The 23,938-nt window shown below is 36.7% G+C and overlaps 1 protein-coding gene across 9 annotated transcripts in view; it reads left to right on the top strand.

The window, feature by feature from the left end:
• Positions 1–21,975, top strand: part of LOC117403235 (estrogen-related receptor gamma) — a 283,889-nt gene extending 261,914 nt beyond the window's left edge. For all 9 annotated transcript variants that reach the window (XM_034005231.3, XM_059024301.1, XM_059024302.1 and 6 more), the window contains 2 exons: positions 14,073–14,342; positions 18,300–21,975. In XM_034005231.3, coding sequence (XP_033861122.1) covers positions 14,073–14,342; positions 18,300–18,544 — 515 coding nt within the window. In that variant the 3' untranslated portion in view covers positions 18,545–21,975. The remainder of the gene's footprint in view (positions 1–14,072; positions 14,343–18,299) is intronic.
• Positions 21,976–23,938: the final 1,963 nt, after the last annotated feature.

The raw sequence follows: 23,938 nt of genomic DNA, 5'->3' as shown, positions 1-23,938 counted from the left end.
ATTTGTTGGTTTATTAGATCATTCTAATTTTATACTCCCCATTTCCCAGTTCCTCAAACGTAGCTATATTGCTTGTGCTGATTGGGTAATTCCAGGGTTCTTATGCTAGTTCTTCTTCCTGTTTCATAGCACAGCTTTGCAGACGACACCTGTATTGTTGTAGTGCTCCTGCAAGTAATTGCTTACAAAACAAACCAAGATCCAGTTGCGACCTTTGTGCCACTTTACAATCCTCAGTCTCAGCAAAGTATTCATATAATGTTCAGTATAATGTTTAAAAGAAAGTCTTACAAAACACAGGCACTGTATGTGTATTATACTTTTGTTTCCCCCCTAAAATTGTTTGTGAGCAGTGAAGGCATTCAGTCCACTTGTACAAATGCTCTTTTTTGTTAGTCTGTGATGATCTATGAAAACTATTTGTAATATATGTGAAAGGCATTCAACTATAGAACATTACATTTTATTCTAAAGTTTCTGGTTTCCATGCCTACCTATTCCTAAATCCTAAAATAATTCTAAAGGACATGTATAAAGTGCCAGTCCTAAGTATTACCAATGCTTTGGCCTGCCATTTGTAACGAAAACATAACAGTTCCTAAGCATGTTTCCCAGCCTGTCTTAGTTATGTTTACAAGTGTACAGTCATAAAATGGAACAGCTACATCTTTAGCAGTCAGTGTCATAAATCCAGTTGAGTTTGATAACCAAGAGAATAAATATATAGTGAGAATCCACTGGGAAATCCCTTGCTTCTAATTATTAAGAGCTGGAAGCATGCTTAGACACTCTGCCTATTCCCCAGTCTCTTTTTGTGGGCTTTAACAAAGAGAATTCCCATACCTGGACACATTTGTAACTGTCGTACTCCTAAGGTACACAAGAAAGAAAAAATAACTTGCTGATTTGGCGGTATAAAAAAAATAAAAAAAAACACTCTAGACTTGGAAAACAACCCAATTTAGAAAAGGTATAAAAAAGAAAGGTAAGCAACAGAGTGGAGAAGATTCTGCATATTTGTACAAGTCAAAATGAAATATAATGTGACACATAGGGGATTCTCTCACTGTTTGAAACCAGTGTTGTTAGTGTTAGAGACAAAGCTAGTGCATTCAGACACAGTTATGATAAATGTGAAGAAGGAAATGTTTCACTTCACCGATAATATTTTCACTGCTCAATGACTGTAATTGAGATGTTAGCACCCTCTCACTTTAGACTGAGATAACCCTACTAATTATCTGTAAACTATAACATTCTCACCACGAATGCTATAAATCTGTTTGCTGTGGGAGGATTTTCTATCTTGTTGGATAGTTCTTGTTTTTATATTTTGCGGGGAAAGCCTGTTTTTGGTAACATAAGCATGGAATTAGCTTTACGTTTACAGGCTTTATATTTATAATATTTAAACACCGCTTTCTGCAGTGTACATGACAGCATACATATCCTCTACTACCAATCAAACTGCTGTTTCAGCCGCACGCATTATGAATGATTGGAGAAGCTACCAATCAAACTGCTGTTTCAGCCTGGCGCATTAAATGGAGATGCGTGCCACAAGAGACTTTACATGTGGGTTTTTCTTGTTGTGATTAACATATGGATATTTCTAACAGGTGATAAAAAATGTAGTCAGTAAGTTTTGTTCTTAAACACCTACATATATATATATATATATATATATATATATATATATATATATATATATATATATAATTAACAATTACAGTGACTATCAATATCATTCAAACGAATGCTTGTTTCGTCATTCATTTTCGTGTGATATTTGAGTTAGATGTCTGATAGCTCTACAAAGCAGCCTGAAAAGAAGGCAAGTGATGCCTCTATGTTGTTTTTTTTTTTTTACTTTATTTTTTTAACACTACAATTAGTCAGTGTGTTCTCTGAGTAGTGATGATGGCTTTTATCATTGCTTGTAGAGGTATGCATCGTGCATTTAAACTAATTGCATTGCATTCTCTTAGAAGGCCACAAGGGACCCTTTCTTCGAGGGCACTGTGTGGGTGTTTTATTAGAAAGCAGATCAGTGATGCAGACACCGATGCCCCAGTGCACAACACCTGCCTTCTCTTTGTTGGCTTATTCTGTCCCCCCTGTCAACCCACTGCATTGTGGTGGTGCTTGTTCCAGGATTTACAGGTTATCTTTATCTATTGCTTCATCTGTGGGACGCAATTATAACTGCTTGCCCTGGTTATTGTTTGGGCCTGATACATCTCTCTAGTTCATCAAAGGAAGCCAAGTGGCTCAAAAGCCATTGGGTCCAGCTGATGATGAAATATGAGCTATCAGCCCTGGTAATGGCTGTAAAATGTCATAATTACACAGCCTTTATTACACTGCATAATGATCCTGAAGCAGTATGGAACAATTAATTAAGATTTTCAGCCATTGCTTTTTCAGAAATTAAAAGGTGCTCATTGCTGTGAAGTGGGGAAATGGCTTGTCTTAAAAGCATTAAGACATGTTTAAGGGGCCTTCTCTTTCAATTTAAACTGTGACATGCTAATGTCAGGAATATTGTTGAGTGCATTATAGGTTTTTGCCTATATTTTTACATTAATGTTACAGATGATCTAGACACTGGGTGGTGTGATAGCTTCTAGTTTTAAATTTTACACAGTAGAACCTAACATGTATGTCAAATATGAGTTTATTGAGTCTCAATATGACTTTTAAAAAATAAATAATCAGTCTGGTTTATTGTTTGAAATGTTACATAAAGACATGGACAATAATTCTCTACTCTAATATTGCAAAGCATTTGGTTTCTATATTTAATGATCTATTTAAAAAATGAACCTATTTCCAACCACTTATGAAAACAAGAATATTGATTTTTATAAATAATTTTCCTATTGGACAAGTAACATTTTGTTTTTAGACAAGAACAAAAACAAAAAAAAACAATTAAAAAGGTAAATATCTTTTTAAAATCATTGTTCTACCATCTTTTCTTTCTTTCATATCCGGTTGGGTTTGTCATGTTTAGTATCCTCTAGTTTTGTAAAGAAAGTCCAAAAAACTAAATTGAAAAATTGCTCTGAGTAGTAATGTAGGAGGCTGTGTGGTCCAGTGGTTAAAGAAAAGGGCTTGTAACCAGGAGGTCCCCGGTTCAAATCCCACCTCAGCCACTGACTCACTGTGTGACCCTGAGCAAGTCACGTAACCTCCTTGTGCTCCGTCTTTCGGGTGAGACGTAATTGTAAGTGACGCTGCAGCTGATGCATAGTTCACACACCCTAGTCTCTGTAAGTCGCCTTGGATAAAGGCGTCTGCTAAATAAACAAATAATAATAACAAATGACGTTCTAAAACACATGCAGCTGCCCTGCACTGGGAATACACAAATGCCTGAAAAATTGTGACTGTGTCTGTAGCATAATGGCAAAAAAATGCTGGCTTTCCATCATTCATATTGCCTGCTGATTTTACAGAATTGGTCACATTTCTTATGTGTCACCGTAGAATAAATCTGTTTCTGATACTTGCATGGGGACAGCTGTTGATTCAATATGTCCTCACAGACCAGTCCTCAAACTGAAATACCAAATGGGACAACCTGTTTCTTTAAAGGCTTAGTTTTAAAAAAATATATGTTTTTTATGTTATTGAAAACTAGATATTGGTGTGGGGTGGGTGGGGGGTTAAACTATGCTAACATTTATATATTCCCCTTTGTAATATGCCAATATAGCTACAGTGTGCAGGAAATTTTAGCAACAAACTGCAAACCCACTGAGTGTCTAATACAGACCCTGACACATTACCCATCATACAATTATCTGTTGCAATAGTACCACTTCTGTAACAGCTTTTCAATAACCACAATTTTGAAAAAAAAAAATAAAGTCCGTTACAAACTCTAATATCAACCCTTATATTGGTTTAAACGCATAGGGTTTTCAGACACATGAAGGAGTCTTATGGCAAGTATGAGGTGAATATTTTAGGTGACATGACATACATACCTACAGAAATCCAACCCAGCTGTGTTTTGAATATACATGGCTTATACACCATTCTCCCTAGGAATTGATTGCAACTTTTAAACTTTCAGAGAAAAAAATCCTTTAGGATTTGTCCAGATTGTACATCAAAAAGAGTGCAGCTACTGCCGACAAGCTCTTGTGTATTGTGTACACAGCACTAATCCCCTTAATAGGAATTACGAAACTGTTTCTTGCAAATACAAGCAGAAAAATAAAGCAGGGTGTCACTACCTCCTGAAACACTTATCATTCCGAAACGCAAAATGTCATTCCTACCACCCCTCACTGCTGTGGCAACGGTGAAAACGACAAAGCGAGGGGGTAATTAAAATGTAAATATTTATATTTTATTATTTGAAATGGCTTTCCAGTGTGCTGTTTAATATCACTCCATCTGTGCGACTCTGTTTGGCGGTCACTTTAGTGCAGCCCAGGGACTGGAAGCAGCGGTTCAGTCCCCCGTTATGTCAAAATGCTTGTTGCCGCTTAATTTTGATATCTAATTAAGTGGAAAAATACAGTCCATACAGTAATCCATGGAATCTTAACCAGCTGCTTGGGTATATTTAGAATTAATCTCCACTACGAATCAGTCCTAATGTATGCAATTAAGAGTCTGCCGATTTACTAATTAGGTGTATTAGAATCAAGCAGTTATTTTAGACTTAGTGATCAGTTGACTGTGCAGCATACCTTTCCATTGGTCTAATGTAAAGATCTAAACTAAAATGAATATAAAACATAAAAAGAATATACCACCATATCCAGTTACAGCATAGAGAAATCAGTGTTTTACTATGATGTTTAGCCCAATACCTTTTCAGTACACCCTCAGTTGTCCTTTTTTTTGTATGAATAATCTTCCTATATCCCAGCTTCCAACAAATTGTGGTAGGAATGTGCACAATTGCCTATTTCCATGCTGGAAAAAACACTTCTACCATATTAGGTAAGCAATAAGCTCACAGTGGAAAATCAGGGCCATAATCTAATTATTCGAGTAAGGATGAAGGATTATTTTGGTGAGGAAGGCATGTCAGTTGTCATTTGGCCTTCAGATTGTACAACCCAAAACATACAACTAGGCCTATTCCTTCTGTTTCACATATTTTGTAGTGAGACAAAAAAAAATACAAAAGTATATACAGTATAAAAGTTAACCAGTGCCCTGTTCCTTAAACATATAATAATTGTAATACAAAAAAATAAAGAATGATTATAAACACTGAAAAATTTGGAAACATAATAAAAACTGTACTGAACATACAAAAATACAGTGTATGCAGTATATGATTTTCTAAACCGCTTTCTGTGCTGTTAACATTTATTTTGATTCATCAACTTCACTCTAAAGTATAATAAATTAGGAAATAGTCACGTTATATAAGGCACGCTTAAGGTGCTTAGAATTTAATTCAAATAATTACATTAATTATTTGAATTAAATTGCTTATTCTACAAAGATATTCTAAAATGGCCTGGACACGTTTGTTGGTACCCCTTAGAAAAGATAATAAATAATTGGATTATAGTGATATTTCAAACTAATTAGTGTCTTTAATTAGTATCACACATGTCTCCAATCTTGTAATCAGTCATTCAGCCTATTTAAATGGAGAAAAGTAGTCACTGTGCTGTTTGGTATCATTGTGTGCACCACACTGAACATGGACCAGAGAAAGCAAAGGAGAGAGTTGTCTGAGGAGATCAGAAAGAAAATAATAGACAAGCATGGTAAAGGTAAAGGCTACAAGACCATCTCCAAGCAGCTTGATGTTCCTGTGACAACAGTTGCAAATATTATTAAGAAGTTTAAGGTCCATGGAACTGTAGCCAACCTCCCTGGGCGCGGCCGCAAGAGGAAAATCGACCCCAGATTGAACAGAAGGATAGTGCGAATGGTAGAAAAAGAACCAAGGATAACTGCCAAAGAGATACAAGCTGAACTCCAAGGTGAAGGTACGTCAGATTCTGATCGCACCATCCGTCGCTTTTTGAGCGAAAGTGGGCTCCATGGAAGAAGACCCAGGAGGACTCTGAAAGAAAAACATAAAAAAAGCCAGACTGGAATTTGCTAAAATGCATATTGACAAGCCACAATCCTTCTGGGAGAATGTCTTTTGGACAGATGAGTCAAAACTGGAGCTTTTTGGCAAGTCACATCAGCTCTATGTTCACAGACGAAAAAATGAAGCTTTCAAAGAAAAGAACACAATACCTACAGTGAAACATGGAGGAGGCTCGGTTATGTTTTGGGGCTGCTTTGCTGCGCCAGGCACAGGGTGCCTTGAATCTGTGCAGGGCACAATGAAATCTCAAGACTATCAAGGCATTCTGGAGTGAAACGTACTGCCCAGTGTCAGAAAGCTCTGTCTCAGTCGCAGGTCATGGGTCCTCCAACAGGATAATGACCCAAAACACACAGCTAAAAGCACCCAAGAATGGATAAGAACAAAACATTGGACTATACTGAAATGGCCTTCTATGAGTCCTGATCTGAATCCTATCGAACATCTATGGAAAGAGCTGAAACTTGCAGTCTGGAGAAGGCACCCATCAAACCTGAGACAGCTGGAGCAGTTTGCTCAGGAAGAGTGGGCCAAACTACCTGTTAACAGGTGCAGAAGTCTCATTGAGAGCTACAGAAAACGTTTGATTGCAGTGATTGCATCTAAAGGTTGTGCAACAAAATATTAGGTTAGTGGTCCCATCATTTTTGTCCATGCCATTTTCATTTGTTTTATTATTTACAATATTATGTTGAATAAAAAATCAAAAGCAAAGTCTGATTTCTATTAAATATGGAATAAACAATGGTGGATGCCAATTACTTTTGTCAGTTTCAAGTTATTTCAGAGAAAATTGTGCATTCTTCATTTTTTGTGGAGGGGTACCAACAAATTTGAGCACGTCTGTATATATATACACACTAACTTATATTAGTAAACAGTCTTTTTAAAGTGCAGCTTCCTTTAGAAGAAAAAAAAAACACTATGCAATACTGCATTGTGCCTTTTAAAGTTTCTTCCATTTATTGTGGCACACGAGGTCAGGCCACCTGTTTTTAATACTCCCACACTTTGTTGTACAGTATCTGGGCAACTCATGTACAGCATGCCTTTTTTGTTTCTGACAGGCGAATATTTGCTTAGTTGATAACCAGTGTCCTAAATGGATTGAGATGGTCACAGTCATGTTAATGTTTCCCCCCTTCACCCCCCCCCCCCCCCTCCACACACACACACTTCTGCAGCTTAGATTGTTCTGTCCTTGTTTCAGAGAGATGAAAGCAGTACTGTGATAAAAAGCGGAGGTCTCTTCAATCTGCTCGCTGGCACTTGTCATCAGTTCACTGTAGTTTTCCTCATAGATCCTCCTGGGTAAAGGAGGTGAGGGACAGTTGTGAACAAATAACAGCAAAGTTTTCTTTGTCTTTTTTTATTCCTTTTACATTTTGTTAGAGAACCAGCCTACCCTGTCTTTGAAGGATAGCATACAGAGGTTGGCGTACAGTAGGTTTGCATACTATAGTTGCTGACATCTCTTCACATTACCCGGCTTGGACATGTTTTTCAATAAAATTTAAATCTGGTTTTCATGTAAGTAAAAGTTATGCGGATGCTGCCCAAGTATATTTAAAGAGAGCACATTAATGGAATTAGACCACAGAAAAGTACTTATAGCTAAAGAAACGAAATGGCCGATGTGTTATAAAATCAAAGCTCGTATCCATTTATTACAGTTAGGGGCAGCAGTGTGGAGTAGTGGTTAGGGCTCTGGACTCTTGACCAGAGGGTTGTGGGTTCAATCCCAGGTGGGAGACAATGCTGCTGTACCCTTGAGCAAGGTACTTTACCTAGTCCAGTAAAAACCCAACTGTATAAATGGTTAATTGTATGTAAAAATAATGTGATATCTTGTAACAATTGTAAGTTGCCCTGCATAAGGGCGTCTGCTAAGAAATAAATTTAAAAAAGAATTAAAAGGCTCATCCATAACTACTAAACAATCAATAGTGCTGAATTAAGAAATACTAAAAGAAACTAGAATTCAACATCATCAAAACACATTTGTAATTTAATTTTTTTGTTTCTTTTTGTACAATCAGAAGTGACTTTTTGAATGGTTTGTTAAACCTTTGTAAATGCTGTAACGGAAAAGAGACTTAAAAAGCTGTCTAATGACTGCTTTGGAGAGGCTTCTGAAATCTAAATTACCAATTTATAGAGGTCCACAGTGTTACTTTCATATACAAACGAGTGGCACAACTAGTCACATGCGGTTGCCTGCAGGGCTCAAGTCTAAAAGCTTCAACCAACATCCCACCAAAACAAATCCATAATTAAACTGAATTTATAACATATTACGGAATGATGACATAGGGCTGGAAGCACTTAATATCAAATAGGCTGGTAGGGGTTAAATTCGCATGGCTGGGCCGCGGCCTCTTTCTGTCAATGTTCAGTACGGGAAACAAACATTTATCCTTTCTGAAATTAAAGTGTATTTTTGATGACTAGCCATCAGATATATTTTTGGTGCGTGCCTTTCACACATTTAAATGCTTAGCCTTTTTTGTAAGTTGACTGCAAAGTGCATCAGTTTGTTTTTCAAAAGAAGAAGAAAAAACAGTAGGTATTTGCCCATGGCAATTGCATCAGCTGTCTAGGGACATGGTTGAACATAGCAGAAGGGCTAAACCAAATTTTGCTTATGGCTAAATGTGTTCTGGTACCATATATGGACAGTTATTTTATTTCTCTTAGTGTGTGCAAGCTGTCTGTGAAGCATGAAGAGAAATGATATTAACTTGAGATTATTTTCTAATGAAGTTGTCGAATACAGTACTCTTTTGTACTGCAGGTTCAGGACATGTGAAATGTAATTAAGGTTAAAATAGTTCATTTTTTAAAAGGAAATAATGGACAAAAGATTGTAGTACAACTTTCAAGTTTCCATGCACGTAAATGTCAATAGAGTACCTTCTCCATCATCAGCACTAAATTCACATTGATGCCTCTTTTCTTCTCTGTATTGATCCCTGCGTGAGAACGTAGATTTGTATCTGTTAATTAATGCGTCCTGAAACAGCGTTTGTATTAATCAGGCAGATAAGAAAAATTGGATGCCTGCACTCGCATGACAACCGTAAAAGTGCTGCCCCTGATAAAATCATTGATGGACCTCAATAAAAAAAAGTTCTTCCTTCCACTCAATAAACTAATCATTCTGCTTTTAATTATTCAGCGGAAAGATGTGTGGAGATTGGGGAATGTGTAAATCTAATTATTTACTAACAGCAGTGTCTACGAGGGGAGAATAGGCTTGTCACAGGAAGGGGCTGCAGGCTATATACACCGTCCATCTGGAGCTGCTGGGAGACTTTCTTTCTTTCTTTCTTTCTCCATTCTTTCTTTCTTCCTCTTTCACTCTCCTCCCATCCATCTGCCTGTGTACCCCTGTCCCTTCTTGCTTTATCTAATTTCCTCAACCTTATATTTCTAAATATAATTTCTTTCGTCATTTCTTAAGCCTCTAATACTTAAGTGAAAAAAAGTAGAATGGTTTACTGTATTTAAGATGCTGTGTCATTTCCATTGCATCCACCTTTCAAAACCAATCAACACAAAGACAAGAAGTGTTGATGGTAATGAGATGGTAACAGAATGTATATTTTTAGCAGTGCCAGCAAGCTATACAGATCTGCTTACAAGAATGCCTCAGCCTCATATTAAAGACCCCCTTAAGAAAATTTTGACAAATCCCTTTTGATGATTTTATTAAGTACTAGTGGTTGGCCTTGCCAACTGGCACTATATTGCTTTTTACCAGCAGGCCAGAAAAATCACCAACTGCTCAGCAGTGTTCTACTGCTCCTAATGAGATCAGAGATGTTAACAGTTTGGGATAATAAATTAGCAGTTGTTATAAACAATAGCCCGAAACGTATACATAATGAGCAGCTTGCCATTAGTGATCAAGTCAGAAAGAGATAAAAATGAACAGATTCAGCAGTGAAGCCTTCTTCAGATTGGCTCTTTAACATATGTTGCTAAATATCTCCTTATTCCCACAATGCTGGAATTTTATGTTACAGTCATCATATAAAACTACTTGTCCATGCTTAGAAGTATCATTCGTCAACAAGTGTAGGTAGTGTTCTTAGCAGATTTTCTTCCAGTGTGCTGCAAAGCTAACTATTGATCATTCCAACCTCATTTACTAAATATATATACAGACGTGCTCAAATTTGTTGGTACCCCTCCACAAAAAACGAAGAATGCACAATTTTCTCTGAAATAACTTGAAACTGACAAAAGTAATTGGCATCCACCATTGTTCATTCCATATTTAATAGAAATCAGACTTTGCTTTTGATTTTTTATTCAACTTAATATTGTAAATAAGAAAACAAATGAAAATGGCATGGACAAAAATGATGGGACCGCTAACCTAATATTTTGTTGCACAACCTTTAGAGGCGATCACTGCAATCAAACGTTTTCTGTAGCTTTCAGTGAGACTTCTGCACCTGTAACAGGTAGTTTGGCCCACTCTTCCTGAGCAAACTGCTCCAGCTGTCTCAGGTTTAATGGGTGCCTTCTCCAGACTGCAAGTTTCAGCTCTTTCCATAGATGTTCGATAGGATTCAGATCAGGACTCATAGAAGGCCTCTTCAGAGTAGTCCAATGTTTTGTTCTTATCCATTCAGGTGCTTTTAGCTGTGTGTTTTGGGTCATTATCCTGTTGGAGGACCCATGACCTGCGACTGAGACAGAGCTTTCTGACACTGGGCAGTACGTTTTGCTCCAGAATGCCTTGATAGTCTTGAGATTTCATTGTGCCCTGCACAGATTCAAGGCACCCTGTGCCAGGTGCAGCAAAGCAGCCCCAAAACATAACCGAGCCTCTTCCATGTTTCACTGTAGGTATTGTGTTCTTTTCTTTGAAAGCTTCAATTTTTCATCTGTGAACATAGAGCTGATGTGACTTGCCAAAAAGCTCCAGTTTTGACTCATCTGTCCAAAGGACATTCTCCCAGAAGGATTGTGGCTTGTCAATATGCATTTTAGCAAATTCCAGTCTGGCTTTTTTATGTTTTTCTGTCAAAAGTGGAGTCCTCCTGGGTCTTCTTCCATGGAGCCCACTTTCGCTCAAAAAGCGATGGATGGTGCGATCAGAAACTGACGTACCTTCACCTTGGAGTTCAGCTTGTATCTCTTTGGCATTTATCCCTGGTTCTTTTTCTACCATTCGCACTATCCTTCTGTTCAATCTGGGGTCGATTTTCCTCTTGCGGCCGCGCCCAGGGAGGTTGGCTACAGTTCCATGGACCTTAAACAACTTAATAATATTTGCAACTGTTGTCACAGGAACATCAAGCTGCTTGGAGATGGTCTTGTAGCCTTTACCTTTACCATGCTTGTCTATTATTTTCTTTCTGATCTCCTCAGACAACTCTCTCCTTTGCTTTCTCCGGTCCATGTTCAGTGTGGTGCACACAATGATACCAAACAGCACAGTGACTACTTTTCTCCATTTAAATAGGCTGAATGGTTGATTACAAGATTGGAGACGTGTGTGATACTAATTAAAGAAACTAATTAGTTTGAAATATCACTATAATCCAATTATTTATTATCTTTTCTAAGGGGTACCAACAAATGTGTCCAGGCCATTTTAGAATATCTTTGTAGAATAAGCAATAATTCATCTCTTTTCACAGCTTCTTTGCTTTATTCTATGACATACCAAAGGCATGCAAGTATACATGATAAAATAGCTTTTAATTTCATCACTTTTCAGGAGGAATGAAGCATTATTTCAATGAGCTGTAAGGGTACTAACAAATTTGAGCACGTCTGTATATATATATATATATATATATAGCTCTGGAAAAAATTAAGAGACCACTGTTAGGCATTACATGAGCTGAAAGAATAATCGCTAATCGTAATGCTGTTTTGTGAACATTTTGGGTGGAAATGGCTTGACTTGAGGCCTGTAGTTTATTAAAAGCAAGTAAGAAATACATAAAAATAATAATGCAAAATTGCAAAAATGGTAATAACCTTGTATTCATATTTACCACAGGGCAAGGAGTACAGAATTATATATATATATATATATATATATATATATATATATATATATATATATATATATATATATATACATACAGCTCTGGAAAAAATTAAGAGACCACTGCAAAATTATCAGTTTCTCTGGTTTTACTATTTATAGGTATGTGTTTGGGTAAAATGAGCATTTTTGTTTTATTCTATAAACTACTGACAACATTTCTCCCAAATTCCAAATAAAAATATTGTCATTTAGAGCATTTATTTGCAGAAAATGACAACTGGTCAAAATAACAAAAAAGATGCAGTGTTGTCAGACCTCTAATAATGCAAAGAAAGTAAGTTCATATTCATTTTTAAACAACACAATACTAATGTTTTAACTTAGGAAGAGTTCAGAAATCAATATTTGGTGGAATAACCCTGATTTTCAAGCACAGCTTTCATGCGTCTTGGCATGCTCTCCACCAGTCTTTCACATTGATGTTGGGTGACTTTATGCCACTCCTGGCGCAAAAATTCAAGCAGCTCGGCTTTGTTTGATGGCTTGTGACCATCCATCTTCCTCTTGATCACATTCCAGAGGTTTTCAATGGGGCTCAGGTCTGGAGATTGGGCTGGCCATGACAGGGTCTTGATCTGGTGGTCCTCCATCCACACCTTGATTGACCTGGCTGTGTGGCATGGAGCATTGTCCTGCTGGAAAAACCAATCCTCAGAGTTGGGGAACATTGTCAGAGCAGAAGGAAGCAAGTTTTCTTCCAGGACAACCTTGTACTTGGCTTGATTCATGCGTCCTTCACAAAGACAAATCTGCCCGATTCCAGCCTTGCTGAAGCACCCCCAGATGAGTCCAATTTTCAGCTTTGCCCAACACCTGGTCATCTAATGGTAAGATGGAGACCTGGAGAGGCCTACAAGCCACAGTGTCTCGCACCCACTGTGAAATGTGGTGGAGGATCGGTGATGATCTGGGGGTGCTTCAGCAAGGCTGGAATCAGGCAGCTTTTGCATGAATCAATCATATATATAATTCTGTACTCCTTGCCCTGTGGTAAATATGAATACAAGGTTATTACCATTTTTGCAATTTTGCATTATTATTTTTATGTATTTCTTACTTGCTTTTAATAAACTACAGGCCTCAAGTCAAGCCATTTCCACCCAAAATGTTCACAAAACAGCATTACGATTAGCGATTATTCTTTCAGCTCATGTAATGCCTAAAATTGATTCTAGTAGTGTGCAATAGAAGATAAGGTTTTTCCCAAGAGCAAAAGAATCCCAGCTTCAAATTGTGGAGGAGACTAACGCCCCAAGAAACACTTGAAAAGCAGCTGCAGCATCATGACTGCAGTTTTATTTTAGATAATATCATCAGCATTTCAATTCTGAAATCATATTAAAGATCCACAAGCTGTCACCTGAGAATCAGTTAAAACCCCTAAATTGACAGGATGTTAATAGAAGAAAAGTTCTCAGCGCAGGTTACAAGTGTGATGAGTTTGGCTGTCTCAATTCAGACGTCAATGAGCAGAGAATAGTTCATAACATCACCCCACAACTTATCAATGTCGTCACTTTTTGTAAATGATCCTGAAATGATTACTTAAAGAAGTCAGTCCTCAAGTACGTGAATAGTATTTTATTTGACATCAATATTTTAAGGTACAAACATTCAACTACTTGCTTTAAAAGTGTGTTCTTACCAGCTATGACAGCTGCTGGTATTGTCCAGTTTGACAAGTAAAAAATAAAGTAATCTTACCAGCTATGACAGCTGCTGGTATTGTCCAGTTTGACAAGTAAAAAATAAAGTAAGGCAATAACCATGCTGCCTGGCTTGTACTGCATAATGTGAGCTCAACAAGGAGGGAGCAAGTAAAAAAACCTCTAAGGCATGGTATCACTCCCTGTCCTCTTTGAAATGGTTTCAGTACCTCATAATAATTGAATTGTGTTTTTGTTTTGACAGGGTTCTCCACTCTGTCCCTTGCTGATCAAATGAGCCTCCTGCAGAGTGCATGGATGGAGATTCTGATCCTGGGAGTGGTGTACCGGTCGCTGTCCTTTCAGGACGAGCTGGTCTATGCTGAAGACTACATAATGGACGAGGATCAGTCCAAGCTGGCAGGCCTGCTCGACCTTAACAACGCCATTCTGCAGCTGGTAAAGAAATACAAGAGCATGAAGCTGGAGAAGGAAGAGTTTGTCACCCTCAAAGCTATAGCGCTTGCTAATTCAGGTTGGGAGATTTGCTTGACTGTTGGCACATTTTCTTCATGCCATCTTATCTGTTTTCTAAGAACTTCTACTGTGTTGGCTTCTCCTAAGAGTGCTTGTCTAAATCTTTAGCTATATGGCCAAAATTCCCTTCAGTTCTCTGACATGGTCAGTTCATTGTAGTTCAAATTTGATAATAATTCTACTTCCGACATACTCTAAGGATACTATAGAACTTCCAGTATTTTAGAAAATATCCTGAAGCAATCATCTGTTGCTGCTTTTTTTTACTCTGCTTTTAGAAGAAAACATGCTCTCAAATAGTTTGCCAGCACAGAAGGAGTTAATTGTTCACAGAATGAACTCTACTCCCTTATTTGAATTTCAAGTGCTGAAGCAGCAAAGAACTGAAATGACTTGTGCACCCCCCTCCCCCTTTTGCATCTCCCTAATGCTTTATTGTTGTCCCGTTTAGCATTTGCATAAAGTTCACCTTGCATCCCTCTTTAATAAGGTGCTGATCATTCGGTACCTGGATGTCAATAACATGCTCTGATGTTGCATACCATTGACAGTCACGTCATGGTCCTCCATCTCCTTTTGTTTTGACCCTATCTTTGAACTTTATCTTGGTTGCTGGCCAGTAGTTTTCCCCTTAATTACAAGAAGGAAACTGTCAATAAAATCTGTTAAATGGGACGCAATGAGCGGCTTGAATGGGCGGGTGGCTATTTGTTCAAATTCTACAGCGTTCAAGGTATTGACAGTTTTTCTGGGGCCATATGTGACGATCAATCTCAGGCTGGGCTGAGCCACACTGAAAAATGAAAAACCAGATTGCTTTTGCTTGCTTGTAGATGACGGCTCACTGTTTGGCCAGCCCGAGTGAGATGAGCCCTTCTGCCCAAATTGCACCCCCGAGAGTCGAAGCGCGTGACTCTTTTGAGAAATAATTTTTTAATTGATTTTGTAATTAAGAGTTCATCTCTATATTGATTCACAAATTCCCAGACTGATAGAAGGAAAATTGTTTTGAACAACAAAGTTGCACTTTTTACATTTGTATTTGTTCCGAGTAACCTGGCCCACATGCTGCTATGATTAGAATGAAGACATTCAAATACATACTAACCCATGTTTTCAATTTCCCAACTAAAGAGTGTTTACAACACGAACATGCTGCTCATTTGGTTCTGAATTGTGTTTCTCTGGCTATTTTCAAATGGATATGTTGATGTAATTGTCTGCATGACTCATTTCAGCTGTTGATTTAATAATTCTTTATTTGTGTATAACTTTATTTCAAGGAGAATTAACACGTGATAAAAACATTTTATTATTATTATTATTTATTTCTTAGCAGACGCCCTTATCCAGGGCGACTTACAACTGTTACAAGATATCACATTATTTTTTTACATACAATTACCAATTTATACAGTTGGGTTTTTACTGGAGCAATCTAGGTAAAGTACCTTGCTCATTTAAATGCACCCTAGAAAGCTTTATAGAGACAAGCAAGTTCAGCATTTTAAAACAGCAGGAGATGTGCAGTTATTCACTCTAAAAGTTTGCAAAACAATATGTATGCAATAGTTGCTATCCAAAAAATAGTTAAATTGGCATTGCAATTGGTAATTGTCATCTCTGTTCTCTATTGTACTAAGTTACTCTTTTTTTGTATAGCTTGCTTTATCACTTTAAAAACAACCCTAGGTGTTTGTCACTAGAGCAGCAAATGCAAAAAAACACACAAAAAACAGATAATAGCATAGCCAAAAATATTAAGTCTAATGTATTCATCACAACACTTCTAAGTTCCCAGTACAAACTGAGCTATAGATTTCCTCTGCGCTCTCATCTGATTTCCCAATTCTTTTTATAGATCCCAAGGGGACTTGTTTCTTACATGTCAAGTCACAGATTTTGCATTTCTTTAGGGCCTGTTTTGGCTGTTTTTTTTTGCACTGTAGCTGAACACCACGTTGTGCGAGTTCAAAAGGTTTGCCACTGAGGAAGCTTGGCAGTTAGAGGGGAAACTTTATTCAAAACTGAGTGCGGAGCATCAAAGAGAGGGAAGTTCTAGAGCAGTGCAGTGGAGTATACAAAGCACACATTTTTTGTATTGTTAAGCATGAATAACATAATGACAGGAAGGTGGTAGGCACACAGACACTGCTTAGAACAACAAAAATAACATTAGCATTTTGAAGGGCAGTGTCATTAATTAATTCCCTCGATACTAATCCTTTGCATTAATGACAGTAACCCTTAAGATTTGTGTAAAAACGTGCTTGACATGTAATGTACATATATAGAAACACAATTCTAGATTGGATGATGCATTGTTGAATGCAGCAAGTGAGTTAAGTATTAAACCATATAATTTAGCTTTTGGTGTTTTATAAATAATGCTTCTCAGTATCAGGGGAGGGCAAATTAAAAAAGAAACATGACCAAAGCTTTTTCTTAGGTTGATACCAATGTAGTTTAAGGAGACTATCTTCTAGGTTTTCCTTGGAAGTGTTCAGGTCTTAACTTTGAACAAGATACTGTAAATATGTATGTTATGCAGGCCTTGGTGTGGAAATGTATGTGCATTTGCTGTTCAAAAAATGTCCTAGAAGTGATCATTGAGATCTCTAAATCATTTAAATTATGGATTCATAAAAATGCAGGAATACATGGACAGGAAAATGTAGGTGTATTGAAGCTATATTATTCTTTAAACTACATCTCTTTGAAATTTAAAACCTCTACATGTTTTGTTTGATAATGCACTCTAATTATAACAGATCCTGTTAGAACAGAGTTCTGTTTACAATGTATTGAGGAGGCATGTCCCTGCCAAACAACATGGGTTTTAAGGGGGTATTACTCTGGTTAAAATTGACTTGTTTGTAAAGTATATACAGTTTAATACGTAGTTTTCCTGTTCCACATGTAGATATTTTGCACAAATAATCCGGGACAGTAAATGACAGTCACAGCGGCATTTGTGACGTCAGACAAGGGAAGCTGTTGCTGTTTACTTTTATTCTGTGTTTTTGTTGCAACTGTACAGTATACAATTTTACAATTTTAATTACATTTAGCGAAAATATACATTCGTAAAATTGTACTATTTCTTATTACATTGTACGGCCCACAGGGGCGTGTTTTGTACAAATAATAAACTCTTCTTTGGCAGTTAAGCTTTCTTGTGTTGTTTATATTTAAGATACTTATGTTATGTTCACTGTTATCTACAGCACTTTGAATCGAAGTAATGATTTCCATTGTCCTTTGGAGTTATAAGTGGAGTGTACTTGTATAATTTTCTGTTAAAAAATGTGTCTACATTCTGGCATTTCTAGGGATTTCATAACAAGCATGCTAACTCATGCATTATATGCTAAATAATTGCAGTTGCATGCATTGTTTTGCATGCATTTACTGACATTTGGATTAACTAAACATGTGAAAACTCCTGGGATTCTGTTACATATATGTGTAATTAGCAGATAACTTGTCATCGGAATCAATACAATGTGCTGACTGATTTAAACATGAATGTAAGGCAACAGAGGCCTGACCAGTGTCTAGCAGCTTTAACAAGTTCTAATTTACCTGATTCTAGAAAGAACCAAACACAAATTGAACCCTACACGCTTGTACAAGCAGTTGGTGCTTTTTTTCTTCTTCTTCTGTGTGAAACAAAATATATTTATTTTAAAAGATATGCTTATATTACATTCTTGTTGCAATTAAGTCAGTTGACCTTTCTTAGATATTTTGTTAAAAACTGACCTATTTCTCATATAGCTAACACCATGTAATTTGTATTGAAACAGGTCAACAGTAGTCTCCCTAGGAGCATGTCCTGGTAATTGGCTCGAAAATAGGGTGATTGTTTGTTTTATGCCCTTATGCCCCTCACCCCCCAATGCTATTTGAGAAGTTCTGTAAATAATTCTGTTGTTTTGTTTTTGTATTCCAGACTCAATGCACATAGAAGATGTGGAAGCAGTTCAGAAGCTGCAGGATGTCTTGCATGAAGCCCTCCAGGACTATGAGGCCAGTCAGCATGTGGAAGACCCACGCCGGGCTGGCAAGTTTCTGATGACCCTCCCTCTCCTCCGTCAAACCGCCACCAAGGCTGTACAGCATTTCTACAGCATCAAACTGGAGGGCAAGGTCCCCATGCACAAACTCTTCTTGGAAATGTTGGAGGCCAAGGTCTGATTTGAAACATCACAGGCCTTTACCCGCTTTTTGTGCACAGAGTGGGTAATGGGAAAACAAATTGAAACTTTAAACAAGAGCGTGAGGGATGGAAACTTTGTGTTTAAATTAAAAAATAATAATAGTAATAATTACAATAAAGACTGCACTGATTATTTAGCAGTAAGACTGTGAACCAACTCTTTTTTTCTGACTTTCTAAAGCAGTTTTGTGCTGTCAAACTTTTTCACAAAGAGGTCTCTAATTGAAGACAGAAGGAAGCCAGCCCTGCCAAAGGATGGAAATCCATACAATGGATGCCAGCGAACTTATTACTAAGCATTATGTCCCAAGTAACAAAGGAATCAACCTGAACCAGTTGAACCATGTAGTACAGTAGAGTATGGTGCATTGACTGAATGCAGTATTAGGTTTCTAGGAGCAGTCTCTAATTAGGTGACCGAGAGACGTTTGGATCAGCTGTTTCTTATCATTGCATTTTCCATCTAGATCAGTTACAGCCATTTGATTCCTTAATTGTTTTCTTTCAAGTCTTCCAGATAATTCTTAGGTTTTTCGCAATTTATTGTAACTATTTCAGGGAATAGTTTAAGATGTATTCACTCATGCAATACTAAAACAACAAACAAATACTGACTTTCTTTTAGGTGCGGCTTAAGCAATGAGTAACAATAATGAAGGAAAGATGATAATAATAATAATAATAATAATAATAATAATAATCATAAACTTTTAAGAGATTTTTTTAAATTATATTTTCTTGATAATTAATTGAGATTTTTTTTGTACCAGCTTTACCACTTTCAACCATTTTATTAATTGTGTGAATTTAATCTTATTCAAGCAATAGTTACTAAAAGGGAAGGTGCATATTAACACATATGCAATGTACGTTGTGTGCCAGTCTAGTCAAGAACATAATTTTTTTTTAAAACACATGCTCATGCTTTTCCTTTTATTAGATTACACCTACAGCATATTGACCATATAAGAAAATTAATCAAGGTTGTAAAAGATAATGGATACCAATATTAAAACTAACGAGTTGTCAATCTACTGTCATCTAAAAACAATTTGAATACAAAAACTGTGTATGTATGGCAATAAAGCAATGTCATGCTGTTAAAAGAAATGACAAGGCTGCTTACCAAAAGCATAACACTAAAATGTGTCATTCAGATCTCTGTTAATCCTAATTTCTTTGAAACTACGATGAAATCAGGTTCAAGACTGTTACAGGGTGTAATCTAATAAAATGGTCAATCATAATCTCCCCCACAGATTACTGCAGTTGAGAAGTTTAATAATAAAACAATAACCTCCATCATCTGCTATAACCAATATATCAGTATTAGTAGCTTCTCCCTTTACTCTCTAAACATCCTTAACCTGTGTACACGTATTGTAAATTAAAGATTGTAACCCTGACCTAAGACCATTTATTGGAACAAAAAACTGTAGTTCAGCTTTTCAATGTTTCATGTTTGCTGTGATTTTCCTGAAACTTTTTTTTTTCTTTTCACGTTGCATTCAAAGACTGTTGTCTTCTTGTTCTTGTGGTGTTTAAACTTCTTGTGGTGTACGCTTTTTTAGACACAGGGTAGAATTAGAGACAATATTGGATGTACCATTCCTCAGGAGATTGCAGTCGTATACTCTATTCCTTACTGATTATAAGGCACTTCCTCATTTAGATCAACAGATCCGAACAAATAACTCTCTACTGGTAAATAATTGAATAATAAACAATATTTTCAAACAAAAGGGATAATTTGTGTAACGGTTTATTGTAGAATAACAATGTATATCTTAGATGACACATGAAGAATTTGAATATTTCAGAACAATAGCTAACTATAATTTTTAAAGAAATGCTGTAAATATCGCCCCCCCTCCAAATCATCTCAGTTGTTATTATGATCTTTACTCTGTGTGGTTGCAAAACTTTTTTGATGCGGACATATTTCCAAAATTGCCGCTTTAACTTTGTGTGCTTTTAAAAAAAAAAATGATAATAGGTTGAAGGTCTACTTTTCCTTCAACCCTGTTCTATAAATACTGTGTATCTATCATTACCTATACAAAACTATATTGTAGATTGTGATTTCTCAGTAGAGAAGTGACTGTACTGTGATTCTAGACTTATTAATCATTCATAGCAACTCATGAGACGGTCAATAGCTTGAAGTGTATAGCTGTGATAAGAAGTTCAGATGTTGACACTTCCATTTAAATAAATACACAACTCCTGGAGACAAGGTGCTGTTTTTGTTTAAAAAAAAAAAAAAAAAAAAAAGGTTATCACTGATCTGTAGAGGACAAAAAGGAGATGAAAGATTTTTTTTTTTTAAACAATTTCTTTTTCAGGGTTTAAGCTGAACCAGGTAAAATAAAAGCAAATATGTTTTTAATTTGGAATTTATACTAATCCTTATATTAACAGAAGGATTGCTTTTCAAAGTGCTGCTTCTGTTGGTAGGTGTTTCATAAAATTACAACACTTTGGCTTTCCCCACAACATTTAGCATTTTCAGAGTAGATTTGTTACTTTTCTTTTCCTGGTGTTCTGTTTTTTTTTAAACTAGAAAAAAGTCAAAGATTATTTAGTAACACCACTTGACTTAAAAATAAAATAATAAAAGAAAATGAAAGTATATAGTGTGCTTGTAGTTAACTGAGTTTTGAAAATGTTTAACTAAAACTGATGTTCCAGCTTAAATCTTTCAGAGATAATGTTTTTAATTATTTCTTTCAACATCTTACAATGATATTTAATATAGAAAGGTGTGTTATTTAGTCATGCCAACTTTTTAATTATTATTATTTTATTTTTTTTTAACGTTTTCTTATTTAAAGCAATATGATTGTGCAACACACAACAACTGCACTTGTGTTTCAATTAGATCAAAATGCTGTATTTATTCGACTATTTTGCATTTAAATGATAGGAATAATAATATAAAAATGTACAAACAACTGCTATTTTTCTTATAGAAGAGATTATGGGTGTTGGTGGTTGTATTTAAATTATTTATGCATTTGTGTATACCTGCCAACTAATTTAACAATTGATGGCAGTCTTACATGCAGAGTTAAAAAAAAATTGATTAAAAAAAAAGAAAATCAAAAAAGCTTAAATATAGAAATTCCAGGAGTTGCTGAAAACAGCTTGTAGTGAGAACAATGTCTGTAGTTCTCGATGTGCTTCACATCTGTAAAACAATTAACTGTATATTTTTGTGACGTGCATCATAAAGTGTGCTCCGACAATATGTCCATTTGTGTAAATGTATTTATTTTACATTGTATATATTGTTCAATGCAAAAAGAAAGACCTATGATTCTGTAACTCCGATCAGTTCAGATGTGTAACTCCAATTATGCCTTTCAGGATGATGGTAGAGCAATATTAAACAAGCTTCCACTTTTGACGGCTTTTTCTCTGGCGTGTGTTATTTTTCAAAGTTGCGCACAATAAATGTTATATTTAATATCTTACTTTACTTTTTCCTTAGTCAGAGTTGGCCAGTGAATCATCACACCAATATCCTTAGCACTTGATGCCCGTTATCCAACTTGAAATAAACAACTCAAAATAAGAAGTTCCTATACAATATGAATGTAACTTGTGCCACTTTTACACCTTGTAAATGTTATACATGCTTTTATTATCTCATACTCTGTCCAATATCCCTTTTAAAAAATATATATATATATATTTAGTCGTTGCCAATTATTTTTTATTATTTTCTCCCAAATTGGAATGACCAATTATTTTTAGGCTTAGCTCACCACTACCACCCATGCGCTGACTCGGGAGGGCGAAGACGAACACACTCTGTCCTCCAAAGCATGTGCTGTCAGCCGACTGCTTTTTTTCACACTGCGGACTCACCATGCAGCCACCCAAGAGCTACAGCGTCGGAGGACAACGCAGCTCTCGAGCAGCTTACAGGCAAGCCCGCAGGCACCCGGCCAGATTACAGGGGTCGCTGGTGCGCGGTGAGCCGAAGACACCATAGCCGACCTAAAGCCTCCCCCCCAGGTGATGCTCAGCCTATTGTGCGCCGCCCCCTGGGAGCTCCCGTCCACGGTCGGCTGTGGAATAGCCTGGACTCGAACCGGCGACGTCCAGGCTATAGAGCGCATCCTGCACTCCACGCGGAGCGCCTTTACCGGATGCGCCACTTGGGAGCCCCCCAATATCCCTTTTTTAATATAAGTTTTACTGGCATCAATGTGATACAACTATTAGAAATGTATTGGTTTCCAGTGGCAGTATCACACAGAGCAGTTTGTATCAGTTGAAAATTATATGAAAATACTGATTCAAATCTGCTAAATAAACAAATAATAATAAAAATAATAAAAAGAAATGGAACAGCATTTAACAGTAAACCTGCAATAAGCAGAAAATAGACATTGAGGACAGTAGGTCGCAAATAAAATACAGTGACATAGAACAAGAATATTATATCTAAAGGGTTAAAGAAAAAAATAGTAAATAAGAACAAAAACTGTCTGTAAGCTCTATGGATACTAGCAACAGTAATACACAACACAGGCAAGGAAAATAAACATGTATTATTCAGAATATTTGGAAAGCTTTGGATTTGAGATTTAATAGCAGCTATCCCCAAACATTCTAATGTGAAATGCTAGATACATTTTAACTGCAATTTTTAGCCCACAACACATTGGTAAAACACATCTTGAGAGCAAAAGTTGAATGCTTTATGTTTCCAATGCCAGCTTGTATAAAAAGGCATGCCTATGCATACTGTGCAGTACAATAGAATATTGAAAAATAAATACTATGTACAACCTCTATTATCAATATGAATGTGACGAGGTAAAGCGATCTTATGCTAAAATTCGACCTCCCAACCACCAAGGGGCTGTGAGCCAACCTCGAGGCTTTCAACAGAGAGGGCGTGACACGGAAGTTCCGGCTTTTGGGCGGAAGTCCCAAAACAGCGGTCGCCATCTTTGTTGGGGGCAGCAATAGGAGAATGTGCTGGAAAACTCCAGAATCAGCAAGCAATTTAAATATCAATCACTGATTGGTGTTCCGCTGATTGGGGGGTGTTCCAAGTCACATAAAAGGGCTCTGGTTGCAACACTCAGGGTTGGTTCATGGGAAAGCGTAGGACTCACATAGAAGGGAATTAACACCAGCAGAGGTGAAATCTTTTCTTTAAAGAGCCAGAAAACCTGGCATGAGGAAAGGATCCAGAAGCCAGACGAAGAGACTAAAGAAGGAGATAGTCGGAAGACCTCTGGCTGTTTAATTTAGTTAACATTTCCCTTATCGTATGTTTGTGTAAATTTGAGTTTTGTTTTGTTATCATTTTTTTAAATAATAAACCTGGAACTATCTCCATGGAGGAGTAA

Source organism: Acipenser ruthenus, chromosome 5 (genome assembly GCF_902713425.1).
Source record: "Acipenser ruthenus chromosome 5, fAciRut3.2 maternal haplotype, whole genome shotgun sequence".
NCBI lineage: Eukaryota > Metazoa > Chordata > Actinopteri > Acipenseriformes > Acipenseridae > Acipenser > Acipenser ruthenus.
This window is presented reverse-complemented; position numbering and strand designations above follow the sequence as displayed.